This window comes from Carlito syrichta, unplaced genomic scaffold, assembly GCF_000164805.1.
Source record: "Carlito syrichta isolate Samal-C Ts95f unplaced genomic scaffold, Tarsius_syrichta-2.0.1 Scaffold135696, whole genome shotgun sequence".
NCBI lineage: Eukaryota > Metazoa > Chordata > Mammalia > Primates > Tarsiidae > Carlito > Carlito syrichta.
In genome coordinates this window covers 104,289-121,887 of record NW_007079792.1, presented here as the reverse complement: position 1 = coordinate 121,887, position 17,599 = coordinate 104,289, and the positions used below count along the sequence as shown (strand labels likewise).

At 39.4% G+C, this 17,599-nt stretch overlaps 1 protein-coding gene across 3 annotated transcripts in view; it reads left to right on the top strand.

Moving 5' to 3' along the window:
• The first annotated feature begins 625 nt into the window (after nucleotides 1-625).
• Nucleotides 626-17,599, top strand: part of PHC3 (polyhomeotic homolog 3) — a 60,076-nt gene continuing 43,102 nt past the window's right edge. For all 3 annotated transcript variants that reach the window (XR_503688.1, XM_021708279.1, XM_008049499.2), the window contains exons 1-3: nucleotides 626-778; nucleotides 4,874-4,972; nucleotides 14,979-15,225. Coding sequence is in view for 2 of the 3 variants with exons in the window: in XM_021708279.1 (XP_021563954.1) it covers nucleotides 656-778; nucleotides 4,874-4,972; nucleotides 14,979-15,225 (469 nt within the window). In the remaining variant the exon portion in view is untranslated. The remainder of the gene's footprint in view (nucleotides 779-4,873; nucleotides 4,973-14,978; nucleotides 15,226-17,599) is intronic.

Genomic DNA, 17,599 nt, shown 5'->3' with positions numbered 1-17,599 from the left:
AAAGTATTGATGGGATGTTTTAAATTATGTGGAACATTAAGATAATGAAACACTAGCTCTAATTTTTATTACTTTAAATTGGCACTTAATTATACATATTTGTGGGATACAGTGTGATGTTCCAATACATGTATACCATGTATAATGATCGAATCAGGGCAGTGAGCATATCCATTACCTCAGACATTTATTGGTTTTTAGTGCTGGAAACATTTGAAATCCTCTTTTAAAAATGTGGAATGCTTCATGAATTTACACGTCGTCTTTGCTTGGGGACTGTGCTGATCTCGGCATCGTTCCAATTTTAGTGTATGTGCCACCGAAGTGAGCACTAGCTCTGATTTTTAGGAGGTAGTGGCAGTGGTATTTTGTGGTCCCGGAATTATGGAGACATATTTTGGCTGTACCTAAAAATTGTCCTGATGGCTGGCTGGTCCATGGTTTTGCATCTGTGCGAGTGATTGCTCAAAGAAGTGAGAAGGCCTGTCAGAGACAAAGGCCTCTCCTTGGGTTCCTGAGCCACAGTTTATTCCGTGATTGCCTAACTGCAGCTCCGTGTGGAATTCAATAACGTGGAAGCCAGAAGCAGAAGCACGTGACTGTTTGTTTCCTTCCCCAGATCAACCTCTCCACCTCTCCTGCGCCTGCGCAGTTGATGAGCCGCTCCCCGGCCTCCAGTTCTACCAGCGGCAGCATCACCCAGCAGACCATGTTGCTAGGGAGCACCTCCCCGACCCTCACGGCCAGCCAAGCGCAGATGTATCTCCGGGCTCAAATGGTGAGACACGGGCAGCCAGACTGTTTCAGCCGTCAGAACGTTCCTTGGTTTTGATACTTAAGACAGGCTTCATTCTGTGTCGGTGTGCTCAGCTCTTGTGTATTTAGGACAAGAAAAATTCTACTTTTAACCAATAGGATTTCTGGTATCAGGTAGTAATTGTCAACATTGGGAAACTAAGAGAGTCTATAACATGAGTAAATTTTAATATAAAATTTCATATCTTTTAAAAACTTTTTTCACATCTAATGTTATTTATTAATTTCCATCTGCTGGGCTCAGGCAATCCTTTCGCCTCAGCCTCCCAAGTAGTTGGAACCACAGGCGCATGCCACCACTGGCTCATTTTTTGATTTATTGTAGAGACAAGGTCTTGCCAAGTTGTCCAGGCTGGTCTCAAACCCCTGGGCTCAGACATTCCTCTTGCCTCCACCTCTCAAAGTGCTGGGATGACACGTGTGAGCCACTGCACCCGGCTTTTCATGTTTTTAACATCTCTGAAGTTGGGATGCATTTGAAAACTAATGGCATCTTAACAGTTATTATTGGTACTTATAGTGGTATATAAGTGGTATGTGATCATTGTATATTTTTGGCAACTTGGATTTATTGAAATAGAAATGTTAAAAACTTGGTTGTTAACCAAAAATTAGAATTTATATCCTGGGGTCATCTTTATCTGGATTGGAGTTCCTGGTAATTTCCCAGATGATTCTTAGATCTGATTGCTCCTGTCTAAAATTCTGCAAGGTTATTTGTGTTCTTATGCTCATTTGATAAATATAGGAATATTGATTTTTCTGTATTTGGGTGCCTATTGATTTCCTAATTTAATTGTTGAGCTTCTTTAAGAAATGTAGAAATTGATTGACATTATTTTATTTGATTGTCTTTATAGGAAGCTAGGCAAAAACTTTGACCCTAATATATATTTACTTACATTCTTTTCGCTCAGTGAACTGAATATATATCTGAATCCCCAGTTCTCTACCTACAATTATAAAGAAAATTTTCAGTCATATTTTTAACAGTAAATAATGACATGACCAACCTTTTATTCACAGATTATTTAATAGACATTACCATATTTCTGGATTTTTTCCACAGTGATTTTTTTTTTTTTTTTTAATTGGAATCTCACTCTGTTGTCCAGGCTGGAGTTCAGTGGCACACTCATGGCCACTGCACCCTCGACCTGCTGGGCTCAGACTATCCTTCTGCCTCAGCCTTCCAAGTAGCTGGAATTACAGATGTATACCACCACGCCCTGCTAATTTTTTGATTTGCTGTGGAGATGAGATCTTGCCAAGTTGCCCAGACTGGTCTCAAACCCCTGGGCTCAGGCAGTCCTCTCACCTCCACCTCCCAAAGTGCTGGGATTACAGGCATAAGCCACCGCGCCTGGCCCACTGTGATATCTTATTTAACTAATAATATGATTTAAAATTAGGTTGAACCACTTGAAATGGAATTTTCAACCCCTAAAATCAGTAGTTTCATGTGGTTGAGACTAAATGGAGTATCTGAACTTCAGGTTTAGTACATTCGCAGTGTTGGTCCTAGAAATTACCTTTTCTTGAAAATTATTCCAGTCTTTCCCTGGTGTCCGTGGGGGATTTGTTCCAGGAACTCCTCTCCATACCCAGATCCAAGGATGCTCAAATCTCTGACATAAAGTGGCATAGTAAGCCGGGCACAGTGGCTCACATCTACAATCCCAGCACTTTGGGAAGGTGAGAGGACTGCCTGAGCCCAGGGGTTCAAGACCATTCTGGGCAACTTGGTGAGACCTCATGTCTACAATAAATAACAAAATTAGACAGGTATGGTGACGTGTACCTGTAGTTCCAGCTACTTGGAAGGCTGAGGTAGTAAGGATCATCTGAGCCCAGTAGGTTGAGACTGTGGCAGCCGTGTGCACTTCAGCCTGGGCAGCAGAATGAGATTCTGACTCCCACCCCCAAAAAAGTGGCATAGTATTTGCATGTAACGTGTGCGTATCCTCCCATACACTTTAAATCATCTCTGAGGCTGGGTGCGGTGGCTCAGGCCTGTAATCCCAGCATTTTGGGAGGCCGAGGTGAGAGGATTGCCTGAGCATCGGGTTCAAGAATGTTCTGGGCGACTTGGCGAGACCGCATCGCTACAATAAATCAAAATTAGCTGGGAGTGATAGCGCTCGCCTGTAGTTCCGGCTTCTTGGAAGGCTGAGGTGGAAGGCTCGCCGGAGCCCAGCAGGTTGACACTGGGGTGACTGTGAGCATGCCACTGCACTCCAGCCTGGGCGACAGAGTGAAACTCCAACTCAAATAAATAAATACATAAATAAACAAACAAATAAATCATCTCTAGATACCTAACACGATGCAAACACTGTTGGTTGGGATAGTTGTTGTACTGTATTGTTTAGGGAATAGTTAGTTACAAGGAAAAAAGTCTGTCTGTGTTCGGTACAGATGCAACCATTCTTTTTTTTTTTTTTTGAGTTGGGGTTTCACTCTGTCCCCCAGGCTGGAGTGTCATGGAAGGATCATGGCTCATCTTAGCTTCAGTCTCCTGGGGTCAAGTGGTCTTTCCATCTCAGCCTTCCGAGTAGCTGAGACTGTAGGCGCACTCCTGGCTAATATTTTGATTTTTGTAGAGATGAGGTCTCACTGTGTTGCCGAGGCTGGGCTCAAACTCCTGGACTCAAGCAATCTTCCCGCCTCAGCCAAAAGTTCTAGGATTATAGGTGTGTACTGTCATGCCTGACCCTTTTTTTTCCCTGTATCTTTTTTCTGATCCACAGTTGTTGAACCTACAGATTATAGAGGGCTGACTGTACTTTGTTATTGAATTCATTTACATTTATTATGCTAAAGAACTGAAGTTTAAAAGATTACTTAACTGGAGTTTTTCTAATTTTGTTTAATCTTTGTATGGTTGAACATTTTATTTTTAATTAATTTATTTATTAAGAGATGGTGTCTCACTGTGTTGACCAGGCTAGAGTACAGAGGCCTAAGCATAACTCCTTGTAACCATAAAGTCTTGGGCTCATGGGGTCCTCTTGTCTCAGTCTCTTGAGTAGCTAGGACTACAGGTGTGTGCCACCCTTCTGGCTAAATTATCTTAAATTTTTTTTATAGAATTGGGGTCTTGTGATGTTACCCAGGCTGGTCTTGAACTCCTGGGCTCAAACATTCCTCCTGCTTTCGTCTCTTGAGTTGCTGGGTTTTGCAGGTGTGAGCCACCAGGCCTGGTGAACATTTTCATTTACACGGCAAGGAGGGACTGAATAAACCTTGATACAGTTTTGAAATAGAGTGTTTACACATTCTTTGAAACAACTGCCATAATTTACTAAGTATAAAATTGGATAATCTCTGCATGGATTGTATTGCCTTAGAAATTAATGGCATTTGTTTCAGTATTGAAAAAAAATTCAAAATGATGAGTAAATAAAGTATGTCTTTTTTTTTATGTGAAACTTTTATTGCAGGTTATTTGTTGTTGAATTTTGACATGTGTAGTATTTGTGTTTAGAATGAATATTTCTTTACAAGTCGTTTAAAATCAAAGAGCCACCTGGGTTCGCCCCGTAGATCTTTTGTAGCTGAGTGAACTATGGTAGTATGTAGCATTTGGCATAGCTATCCTATGGTAACGAGGACTGGAAAGACTTCTGGTGTTTCTTTATGTTTCTCACTGAAGTTCAGTTTGTGTCCCAAAATGGTGCCTGTGGTTGTTTCACTCTCTAGTTTAGGAATCCTGTCACAGTAGTTTTGAGCGAGGGAAAATTTAAGCATAATGGCTTATTTGGGACACAGTTTGGTCTGAGGATTTCATATCACCAAAATATATTTTCTTTTTTGAGCACAGATTCTTTTTCCCACTCATCAGAATCACAAGCTGTTTCAAAAATGTTTATGATTTTTTTCTTTTGCGTTCTCTATTGGATACTTCTCTTTGTCATATGAAACCTTTTGCTTAGGAAACAGTTCTAAATTGCATTGTCTTGTTGTCACAAACTTCAGTCTCTCTTGCCTGCTCTACACTGTGTGTAGGATCTGTTCTTTTGTCTTAGGGTATTTTTTTGGTTTTCTGTCTGTACAGCTGATTTTCACGCCCGCTACCACTGTGGCTGCTGCACAGTCTGACATTCCTGTTGTCTCGTCGTCATCGTCATCTTCCTGTCAGTCTGCAGCTACTCAGGTGAGCTTGTCCCGCTTCATAATGTGGCGCCTGGGACTTAGAGGTTCAGGTTAGGGATAAGCATTACGTTTGTGCTTCAGTGACTGATGGTTTCAAATGCTCTTTGTCATGCATTTCAGGGTGAAACTTAATAAAATGCAATGAGAACTTCAAGAAAATGTTTTTGTTCTGTAGAAATTATACCATTAAACAGACAAATTAAAATTTTGGCCAAAGTTAATGAGAGTTTTTGCCGATGATGTATGTTTAGTTTTATTGTAAAGCAGATTTATTTTTCTTATTATGCGGGATGTATTCTTTTGTGTCCATTCCTTTGCAATATTCCTTGTATAATAACTCAGATAAGATAGATTTTAAGTTTGAAATGAATTAAATTGGAAAAATTTTAAATTTTAAAAATTGAGTAGAATATTGCTTTTAGGTGCATTGGCAAAAATGAACCTTAACTTTCTCCTCACATTATACACAAAAGTGAACAAGATGCAAAATATAGATCTAACAGTAAAAGCCAAAACTGTAAAAGTGCTAAAGGAAAACATAGGAGAATGTCTTTGCAACTGGAGGGTAGGCAGAACTTTCTTAGGACACAGAAAGCACTCAACATAGAAGAAAATAATGTTAACAAATGTTTTGTATATCATCAGACTTAAAAACGATTTCTCAAAAGACATTGTTACAAAAATGAAGAGGCAAGATACACATTGAAGGAAAGTGTTTGTAATACATAGATCTGACCCAGAATATTCCAGTAATGCTTACAACTCAGCAAGATAAAAAGCAATTCAATTAAAAAATGGGCAAAAGATTTGAACAGACACTTCAGAAAAGACAATATACAAAAGACCAATAAGCACAGGATGAAATGCTCAACATCATTAATCTTGATGGAAATGCAAATCAGAACCATGATGAGTATCATCATATACTCAAGAGAATGGCTGAAATAAAGACTGATAATGCCATATATTGGTGAGAATGTTAAGTAACCAGACTCACATACATTGCTGGTGAGAGTGAAAAATGGTACATTCACTTTAGAAAAGAGTTTGGCAGTTTCTTATGAAGTTAAACATACACTTAACGGGTAACCCAGTCATTCTATTCCTGTATATTTACTCTGAGAGATGTGAAAACTTATATCCACATAAAGATATCTAAACAAATACTTGGAGCAGAGTAACCCCAGATTGGTAACAACCAAATGTTCTCTAACTACTGAGTGGTTAAAACAAATTTTGACTTATTTATACAGTGTAATCACTACTCAGAAATAAAAGAGAAAAGCAAACTACCAGTGAATCTCAGAAACGTTATGTTTGTTTTGTTTTTGAGTTGGTGTCTCAATCTGTCACCCAGGCTGAAGTACAGTGGCACACTCACGGCCACCACAGCTTTGACTTGCTGGGCTCTGGCAGTCCCTCCGTCTCAGCCTTCCAAGTAGCTGGAACTACCATGCCACCATACCCGGCTACATTTTCCTTGATTTATTGTAGAGATGAGGTCTCGCCAAGTTGCCCAGGCTGATTTTGAACCCGTGAGCTCAGGCAGTCCTCTCACCTTGGCCTCCCAAAGTGCTGGGATTATAGGTGTGAGCCCCTGTGCCTGTTTTTTTTTTTTGTTTGTTTGTTTTGTTTTTTTGAGTTAGAGTTCATTCTGTGGCCCAGGCTAGAGTACAGTGACAGGCTCACTGCCAGTGCACCCTCGACCTGCTGGGCTCAGGTGATCCTTTTGCCTCAGCCTTCCAAGTAGCTGGAATTACAGGTGTGCACCACCACGCCCAGCTGATTTTTTTTTTTTAATTGTAGAGATGAGGTCTTGCCAAGTTGCCTAGGCTGGTCTCGAACCAGTGGGCTTGCCTCCACCTCCCAAAGTGCTAGGATTATAGGCATGAGCCACCGTGCCCAGCTGGAAACACTATGTTTAGCAGAAGAAACTGGGCATAAGAAATCCATACTTTCTGATTTCATTATATGAAATTTTCTAATAGGCAAAACTATTTGTAGTGAAAAAAATTAGATTAGTAGTGACTGGGGCAGAAGGTGAGAGAGAGTAATTGGGAAGGGCCATGAGTGAACTGTTAGGGTGATAAAGTTTTCCATATTTTGATTGGGGTAGAGGCTATATGGTATGTGCATATGTTAAAATTCATTGAACTGGTTTATTCATTTTACTGTATGTATGTTACACTCAATAAATTTGATAAGAATGAATTAGATTGAGTAAGCTTTAAAACAGTTGAAGCTGGGTACTGTGGCTCTTGTCTGTATTCCCACACTTTGGGAGGCTGAGGTTAGAGGATTGCCTGAGCCCGGGGGTTTGAGAACAGCCTGGGCAACTTGGTAAGATCTCGTCTCTACAGTAAATAAAAAAAATTAGCCAGACGTGGTGGTGTGTGTCTGTAGTTCCAGCTACTTGGAAGGCTGTGGTAGCCATGACCATGCCACTGTACTCCAGCCTGGGTGACAGAGTAAGAATCTGACTCAAAAAAGCCCCCAAAACAACAAAAACAAAAAATTGAATAGAATATTATTTTGAGTGACATTGCTGAATTTTAGTATTTTTTCATTGCAAATATTTTAGACTGTCTATGGCAGAAATTAGTGTATCTCAGGGTCATTCTTGGCTTCTTATTTTTAGCATAATAATCTCAATCTTCCAGTAGAAAATACATGAGCTGGGCACAGTGGTGCATGCCTATATTCCCAGTACTCTTTGGAAGGCTGAGGTGGGAGAATCGTTTGAGGTCAGGAGTTCAAGACTAACCTTGTCTCTACAAAAAAATAGAATATGTAGCCAGTCATGGTGGCACACGCCTGTAGTCCTAGCTACTTGATAGGCTAGCTAGAGTTGAGCACCAGAGTTCTGTGATTGTGTCACTGCGTTCTGTGATTGTGTCACTGCGTTCTGTGATTGTGTCACTGCACTCCAGCCTGGGTGACAGAGTGAGAGCCTGTCTCAAGAAAACAACCAACCAAACAAACAAAAATGAGATATTAGTAATATTCTTCAGTATTTTTCACAGAACCTCTGTACATGTTATTTCATTTAATAATAAAGGCCAATTTTCATGTATTGGTATAGAAAGATACTGGCCAGTTAAACTCAGATTTTTCGTAACTTGCTCTATGACCCTCCTCCACAAATCCTTAACTTTGTTGAACTTTCTTTCCATATTTACAAAATGAGACCTTTGTTAGCTTTAAGATTTTTTTCAGCTCTGAGCTTTTTTTTGTTTGTTTTCTGTTTTTTGAGTTGGAGTCTCACTCCTTCGCCCAGACTGGAGTGCAGTGGCCACTCCCAGCCACCGCAGCCTCGACTTGCTGGGCTCCAGTGATCTTTCCGCCTCAGCCTTCCAAGTAGCTGGAACTACAGGCGTGCGCTACCACGCCCGGCTAATTTTTGGTTTATTGTAGAGATGAAATCTCGCCAGGTTGCCCAGGCAGGTCTCGAACCCGTGGTCTCAGGCAATCCACTCACCTCGGCCTCCCAAGGTGAGGGGTTACAGGCTGAGCCACTGAGCCCGGCTAGCTCTGAACTTTTATAATGTCTCTTTGTGGAATGAATTTGGTGAAGAAGTTATTTTCCTCTTCTCTTTTGATCGGGTTTTATAAAGCCTAAGAGAGTACACCATTATTAACTTTCATAATGTTTTAAATTTTATTTCTTTTATTTTTACTTGACTTTGTTCCATCTAAGTTTTTAGTTAGTTTACAAGATGCATACAGCAAAACATGATAAAATAAATTGCAAACATGTAAGAAAAAGCGCAGATAAAACTTTGAAAGTGGTATGGAGCTAGGAGTGAAGTTGCTATTCAGCTTATATGCGTCAAGTTCTATATGGACTTAAGTTCAACTGCCACTTCTCTCACCTCCGTCATTTATTAATTGTGTGACTTTAAACAAGTTACCAAACCTTTCTAATACACATTCATATTTGTAGGGTGTGTTGAATGATGTGCGATATATATATTTAGTGTTTAGAACATTACAGGCACTCAGTAAGGAGAATTTTTTTTTTTTTTAGCAAAGGGAGAGTGGGAAGACCTGGGTTCGAATTCTGAATTCAGCAGTACTTGCCAACTGACTGATTTTGGACAAGTTAGTGTAGCATGGGTGTGTAAGTATGGACTTTGGAGTCATACTCTCTGGGTTCAGATGCTTGCTCCACCACATAGGATAATTACACTACTTAGGTTGTTTTGAGGCTTAAATATGTTAATAAATGTAAAAGAAGCATCTAATTAGCAGCACTCTCTAAATGTTAGCTGTTACTATTGTCCTTGCTAAGCCTCAGTTTTTTTCACTGTAAACTGAAAGTAACACCTCAGAGTTATTATAAGGAATAAAGGAGGCAATAATTATAAAGTACTTACTTAGCATAGTGCCTGCCACATAAGAAGATATCATATGCTACTGATTTCTATTTTTGTCGTATGTTTTTCTAAAAATGAGTCCCAAAGTTGGTTCTTAGCTTTCAAGTAGCTAATAGTGAAGAGAGAAACGCAACCACTTAAGGGTTTATAGTTTTCAAGATAAAATAAACCAGTTGCTTAGGAAAATATAACTATTTCTAACATGCTCTCCAGAGCATAATTTGTCTTGCAGGTACTCATGAAGAAAACATTTTATATCAGCTTTGGCAGTCTCGTTAATGTAAGCGGGGTCAAAGTAATTTATAAAAGTGGTCTTCAAGGTCCAATTTGATGGGTTCTAGGTATCTGACTCTATGATGATCTGACTTAATTCATCTGACTTAATTATCATGAGGAACTAGAGGAGTAAATTGACCTTTAGCAAATTCTCTAGTAATTCTGTTTTTCTTTGCTGTGTTTTTGAAATGGCAGTGAGTACGGTTGGCGGTGGTAGGTGGACTTCGTATGCTCTCGTAGTTACTTTCCCTATGTTGGTTTTTAAAAATTTCTTCTCCATTTTGTTGGTTTTTAAAATTGTATTTGCAGTTAAACTTTAATTTGTTTGTAATTGAGAAATACCAAATTTGAAGTTTTATTCTAATACTTGTTAACTGTAGAAGTTAGTATTGCAGTTACTTTTTCCTTAGTATTAAACATTTTTTCTTAGCATACTGTAAAAAAATAAGAAATGGGAATATCTCATCCTTATTTAGCATTTTAAATGCTCCATCCCGTCTTCCCACCATGTTTTAAAAAAAAGATTTTTGGAAAGATATTATAGGACAAAGGCATGTTTATACAAATAGAGTAAGAAATCTTATTTACTAAGGCCATCTGGGGAGTGCTGTTAGACTTGAGGACAAAAACAGTCCTTTGGATTTAAGAGCTAGAAACTCAACCTCTACTGCGAGTAGTGTGACATTTGCTCTTAGTTACTTCATCTGTAAAGTAGGGATGCTATGATAGTTTCCCAATATTTGTTAGATTCAAGTTAAATAATTGATGTGAGAGTATTTGGCAGAGGGAACCCCCTATAAAAAATATGAGGTGTGGGCCGGGCTCGGTGGCTCAGTCTGTAATCCCAGCATTTTGGGAGTGAATTGCCTGACCCCGCGGGTTTGAGACCCGGGCAACTTGGTGAGACCTCGTCTCTACAATAAACAAAAAATTAGCTGGGTGTGGTAGCGTGCACCTGTAGTTCCAGCTACTTGGAAGGCTGAGGCAGAAGGATCACTGGAGCCCAGCAAGTCAAGGCTGTGGTAGCCGGGAGCATGCCATTACACTCCAGTCTGGGCGACAGAGTGAGACTCCAACTCAAAAAAAAAAAAAAAAAAAGGAGGTGTAAAACTAACAAAAATAACTCGTGCACAGTGTAGACTTTTAGAAAGTCATCAGGTTTCCATCATTCAATCATAGGAAAGGTTTACATGAAATGAAAGTTGGGCAGTAGAGAGTCCTAATTACGTATTCTTTATCTTAGAAAGAATGAGTTTACTCTCATAAATGAAACTCTGTCAGGGAAATCTTTTTTTTTTGGGAGTTGGAGTCTCACTCAGTTACCCAGACTGGAGTGCAGTGGCCGTTCCCGGCCACTGCAGTCTCAACCTGTTGGGCTCTGCCGATCCTTCCGCCTCAGCCTTCCAAGTAGCTGGAACTATAGGCATGCGCTATCACGTCCGGCTAATTTTTTTTGATTTATTGTAGAGATGAGGTCTCGCCAAGTTGCTCAGGTGGGTCTCGAACCCGTGGGCTCAGGCAGTCCACTCACCTCAGCCTCCCAAAGTGCAGGATTACAGGCTGAGCCACTGAGCCCAGCTGAGGAAATCTTAATATGTGATCTTTCTATTAACAACTAAATTTTTTTTTTGAATTGGAGTCTGACCTTGTTGCCCAGACTGGAATGCAGTGGCACATTTATGGCCACTGCAGCCTTGATCTGCTGGGCTCAGGTGATCCTTCCTCCTCAACCTTCCAAGTAGCTGGAATTACAGGCACACGTCATCACACCCAGTTAATTTTTTTTTATTTGTTGTAGAGATGAGATCTCGCCCAGTTAGCCAGGCTGGTCTCAAACCCATGGGCTCAGGCAATCCTCTCACCTCGGCCTCCCAAAGTGCTGGGATTATAGACATGGGCCTCTGTGCCCAGTCAACAAAATTAACATTGTAATATACTTTGGCAGAATAATTTACATGTTTGAAATTTGTTGAAATGATATCAGTGTTTAAGTCAAGATGACCGTAAATGCCGGGCACAGTGACTTGCACTTGTTATCTCAGCACTTTGGGAGCTCGAGGTGAGAGCATCGCTTACAGCCAGGAGTCTGAGACCAGTCTGAGCAACGTAGTGAGATCTCTGTCTCTACAAAAAATTTTGTAGAGGTGTGGTGGCATGCACCTGTAGTCTTAGTTACTTGGAAGGCTAAAGTGGGAGGAAAGTTTGGACCCAGGAGTTTGAGGTTTTAGTTAGCTGTGATTGCATCCTGGGTAACCAAGTGAGGCTTTGTCTCTTAAAAAAAAAAAAAAGATCATAGATGGGGGGGTACCAAAAATGTATACACATTTTAAGTAGTGGTATCTACGTATTACTTTTAGAAGTTAAGTTACAGTAGCAGTGTGTAGTATGACATTCATTCAACTGTGCTGCGATTTTCTTTGACTGTTCCTGCCTGTCATACGGGTATGCTAACATTCATTTGATTAACATCATCTTTTGAGTGAACATCATATTTAAAATGTGTATATATTTTTTGGCTCCCTGTATTATAGCCATATTTTAAAATTTATATGTTCATATAAATAATATGACATTATATGTAAATACACACACATTTTCTTTGGGAATCCCAGAAAACAAAAGGAAAATTAGAAGGAAAAAAGTATATTATTCTATAGATAGGGATGTGCTACAAGTTTTAGGATTCATTGTGTGACATCCTCATTTACTGTGCATATACCTTTTTTTTTAAGACTAGTCAAGTGCAGTAGTAAAAAGAAAGCATAAATATACTTTTCATTTGAAAAATGAAAAAACTTTCAGATTATCCATCCTTTGGTTATCATTATTATATGGTCTACTTTATAGGTCATTTGTGGCAAATGTTAAATCTTATGTTGTCTTCCTTTTGCTTCCTGGGACATTTTAATGTGCTTCCAGTTGTTGAGATTTTTGGGTAAATGTGGATAGATTTTAATGTTAATCTAATGACTTGATCATGTAAATAGAACCAAAAAATAGCCATGTACACAAAAAAAAAGCCATGTAATACACATTTCAAAATCAGATCTAGAATACTTCAGACTTGTGAGGTTTTTATTTTATTTGCAGCACTGAAATGCAGGGAGTACAAAAATGAAAGTGAGAAATGAGCGTCTACCAGCCAGAATGCCATTATTTTACAGACACATAGGCATTAGTAATTTGAAAGCAAACTAGACATTTGTCAGTGTAGGCCAATATAACCCAAATTCTGTGGGAAAATTATTCTAGAGGGAAGGGAGAAATTCTTTTCTTTTCTTTTTTTTTTTTTGAGTTGGAGTCTCACTGTTGCCCAGACTGGAGTGCAGTGGCCGCTCCCGGCCACCGCAACCTCGACCTTCTGGGCTCCGGCGATCCTTCCGCCTCAGCCTTCCGAGAAGCCGGAATTACAGGCATGTGCTACCACGCCTGGCTGATTTTTTGATTTATTGTAGAGATGAGGTCTCGCTGCCCAGGTGGGTCTCGAACCCACGGGCTCAGGCAATCCACTCACCTCTGCCTCCCAAATGTGCGGGATTACAGGCTGAGCCACCGAGCCCGGCAGAGAAATTCTTTTCTAACCAGGAACTTTGGAAATGTTTCTTAGGGAAAGTAAGTGGGATTTTTCTGGGTTTGGAAGAATTGGTTGGGCTTCAGCAGGCAGCTTTGAGGAAGGAGAGCCTTTAGGTAGGAGATGCTTGAATAAGAGCTCTAAATGAAGGAAGTACAAGGTATGTTTAGTGAATGATGAACTGGAATTTTAGAACTGTGGATTGAAGGAGTAGAGAGTAATACTTGAAGTGATTTGGGTCTAGATTGAGGAGGCTTTGAGTGGCAATCTGAGAAATCTGGATTTTAATATGTTTTGTTTTTGCATTAAACTTTATTAATACAATGGTTATTAGTCCATTTATGTTTACATTGATAGGAAATATTTGAGAGAAAACAAAGACAATTCTCCATATGGTCTCACTTAGAAAATTCTTTCAGTAGCTTAGAATATGACTGATTAAAACTTCAACTTGCCTGAATTGAACATTTATTGAGTACCTGCTGTTGAATGAACACTACATTTGGCCATTGGAGAGAAGGTATAGCCTTTGAGCATCATGTACTGATGTAGAGACAGAACACGCATGAAACTGAAGAACATTTACAAAGTGTCAATATATCATTTGCTTTGTCACTTTGGAATCTCTTTTACCTCGGTTTCCCTCCCAGAGTCAGTGTTAGCTTAAATGTATTTGGTGCATTCATTCTAGATGGGCAAGAAGTTAGGCAGCTTTTGGAAAAGTATTTTCTGCTTTGCGGTTTAAAAGTTTTATACAACTCATGTGAGAGTAATTGGGATAAATCTTGCCACCATTTGGACTGGCAGTATGTTTAGAATAGACCCAGAAGTGGACAGGAACCGCCACACAAACCCATTTTGCAGTTGTGCACAGTCTTTTCAATTCATGTGATCTAGTTTTCAAAGGCAATGGGTTTAGCAACACAACACAGTTTTACTAAATTCGAAAAGGAAGAGTTTTTTTGGAAAAGCTTTCTTAATTATTTCAGTGGGACAGATGATTTGATAAGTTAATTTTCTTACAAAGTTAATATTCCCTTATAATCTTATTTTCTTTTTTTTTGAGTTGGAGTCTCACTCTGTCACCCAGGCTGGAGTGCAATGGCATGGCTCATGGCCACTGCAACCTCGACCTGCTGGTCTCAAGTGATCCCTCCGCCTCAGCCTTATCCAAGTAGCTGGAACTACAGGCCCACACTGGCTGATTTTTTTTTTTTTTTTTTTGACTTACTGTTGAGACAAGGTCTCACCACGTTGCCCAGGCTGGTCTCGAACCCCTGGACTCAGGCAGTCCTCTTGCCTCAGTCTCCCAAAGTGCTGGGATTACAAGCGTGAGCCATTGCACCCGACCCCTTTATAATCTTTATAGTTAGAGCTGGTAACTTTTAAGTGCAATATGTTGCAGAGTAATTTCCTCGTGTTCACAGTTGAGCTGTGTGTGTGTGTATTATCTTTTTTTTTTTTTGAATAAGCAGGGTTTATTGAGAGGACAGAAAAGCTCCCATAGTGGGAGGGGACCCAAAGGGGTTGCCCCTATATTATCTTTATATATGTCTTTTCCTTAATGTCTTTTTTTAAAGTTGCCATTTAATATTTAAAATGTGATTACTTAGAATAATAACTCTTCTTTCCTTAAGGATTAATCAGTTGTTTTAAGTGCTTGGAGCTTTATGTATGAAAAAATGTATTATAAATGTGTTGTCATTATTGTCATAATGGTAATGATTACCATATCAATTAAAATCATGTGTTTTCATCCTTATTTTCTGTTATGTGGTTCTTAGGTTCAGAATTTAACATTACGCAGCCAGAAGTTGGGTGTATTATCTAGCTCACAGAATGGGCCACCAAAAAGCACTAGTCAAACTCAGTCATTGACTATTTGTCATAACAAAACAACAGTGACCAGTTCTAAAATCAGCCAACGAGATCCTTCTCCAGAAAGTAATAAGAAGGGAGAAAGTCCAAGTCTGGAATCACGAAGCACAGCTGTCACCCGGACTTCAAGTATTCACCAGTTAATAGCACCAGGTGGGATAAAACTTTTGTTAAAAACAGTTACATTATTCGTTTTCTTAGCAGATGGAGCCAAATAAAATGTTAATTGAACATTTTAAAATGTGACTTTAGTAAGTTAAGAAAAGAACATCTTAGTATGTAGCTTGAAAAAAGACCACCAGCAAAAATAATTATAACAATAAAATAGATTTTTTAAAAGCTAATTGACATTCGGTTAACATCTTTATTAAGTGCTGGTCTCTCCTTATAGTGATAAAACCTTTAGCTTAAAAAGGCTTTAGTGGAATAAATTAAAGAGCTTTTTAAAAAAACAATGTATTATTTTGTTTAAAGTTGTCATCAGTGAGAGGAATTTGTTACTTTTAAACATAAGGATTATACATAATTATTTTCCTTACTGCATTGCTCTTTTCCATCTCTGATTTATCTCTGAAATGATCATATCAAGGAGTCAAACAAGTAAATTTCATTCTCATCAAGCTTTGGATTCTGCCTGTGCTTCCTTTACTTTCTACATATATATATAACTGTGTGTTATGGTTCGCATACAGAAAATGTTCGGGACATCCAGAGTGAGCTTCTTACTTTCTTTTCTATTCATCTTAGTATTTCTCAGAATTGAAGTTTCTTTACTTTTAATATGATAAAAAGTTATCTATATTCTTCTTAAATTCAGCACCTATATTGTTGGGCCCATCTTTTTTACCTGCTCCCAACTTTCTTTAGTACAGCTGTTTTTTAATTTTTGTTTTTTTAAAGACAAGCTCTTGCTCTGTTGCCCAGGCTAGAGTGCAGTGGCATGATCATAGCTCACTGCAGCTTTGAACGCCTAGGCTCAGGTGATCCTCCTGAGTAGCTGGGACTGCAGGCATACACCACCACACCCAGCTAAGTTTTTTTGTTTTTGTAGATATGGGGTCTCCCTGTGTTGTCCAGGCTGGTCTTGAACTCCTGGGCTAAGCCATCTTCCCGCCTCGGCCTCCTAAAGTGCTGGGATTATAGGCATGAGCCACTGTGGTCCTAGTACATAGTTACGGTAGCATCTTTTGTCTTCTGACTAGATCCTTTCCTTTGTTTTTCAAGCATGTGTAGTTCTCCCCATTTTTAATATATCTGCAGGTGTTTTTTTTTTTTTTTTGGAGTCTCACTCTGTCAGCCAGCCTGGAGTGCAGTGGTACAATCACAGCCGCCACCGCCTCCACCTGCTTGTGTTCAGGAGATCCGTCTGCCTCAGCCTTCCAAGTAACTGGGACTACAGGCATGTGCCACCGATCTGGCTTTTTAAATTTATTGTAGAGATGAGGTCTTGCCATGTTGCCCAGGTTGGTCTCCAGTTCCTGAGCTCAGGCAGTCCTCTTGCCTTGGCTTCCCAAAATGATGAGATTACAGGTGTGAGCCACTATGCCCAGCCTATCTACAATTTTTATATCACTATAACTGTAGTTTATATTTCAGTGAGAGTGTGTATGTGTGTGTGTGTGTGTGTGTGTGAGAGAGAGAGAGAGAGAGAGATGCACTGGGCTAGACACTTCACATATTTTTTTTGGTTTTTTTGTTTTTTATTTTGAGTTGGAGTCTCACTCTGTCACCTAGGCTGGAGTGCAGTGGCACACACGCTCACAGCTACCCCACTGTTGACCTGCTTGGCTCAGGCGATCCTTTCTCCTCAGCCTTCTAAGTAGCTGGAACTACAGGTGCACACGACTACACCCGGCTAATTTTTGATTGATTGTAGGGACACGGTCTTGCAAAGTTGCCTGGGCTGGTCTCAAATCCACAGGCTTAGGCAATCCTCTTGCCTCAGCCTCCCAAAGTGCTGGGATTACAGGCTGAGCCACTGAGCCTGGCCCATATATATTTTATTTTTTTAAAAAATCCTTTCTTTCAGCAATCTCATCAAGTAAGAATCATTTTTCTGTCCTTTTATAACTCTGCTTTACTTTTTAAAGATTCATTTTATCTACTGGAGTCAGCTTTATTCCACTTGAACCTATTTCACTTTTCATGTTTCCTCTATGTTAACATTGCCAGCATTCTCTGCCTCACTAAATCTCAAAATCTTGATATTATCTGATTCCCCTAGTTAGAAATCTCCTCACTGTGAACTTCTGTTGCATTTTATTGTCCTTTATAGCCTTTTTTTTTTGGTATTGTTCTAAGCTTCTCTACTAGATAGTTCCTTGATGGAAGGATAATATTAAACACTTATGTATGTATCACTTATTAGCTCTTTAATCCTTTTTTAGAATCACCTTTCTATCTTTATATCTTGATGGTACTAGGTTGTGCCTCATATATGCTTATCTACAATAGGTGGGCAGTAATATTTGTTGGATTAACAGGTTTTTTTTCACTTGGATTATGGAAATTATGAGAGTCTTTCTTA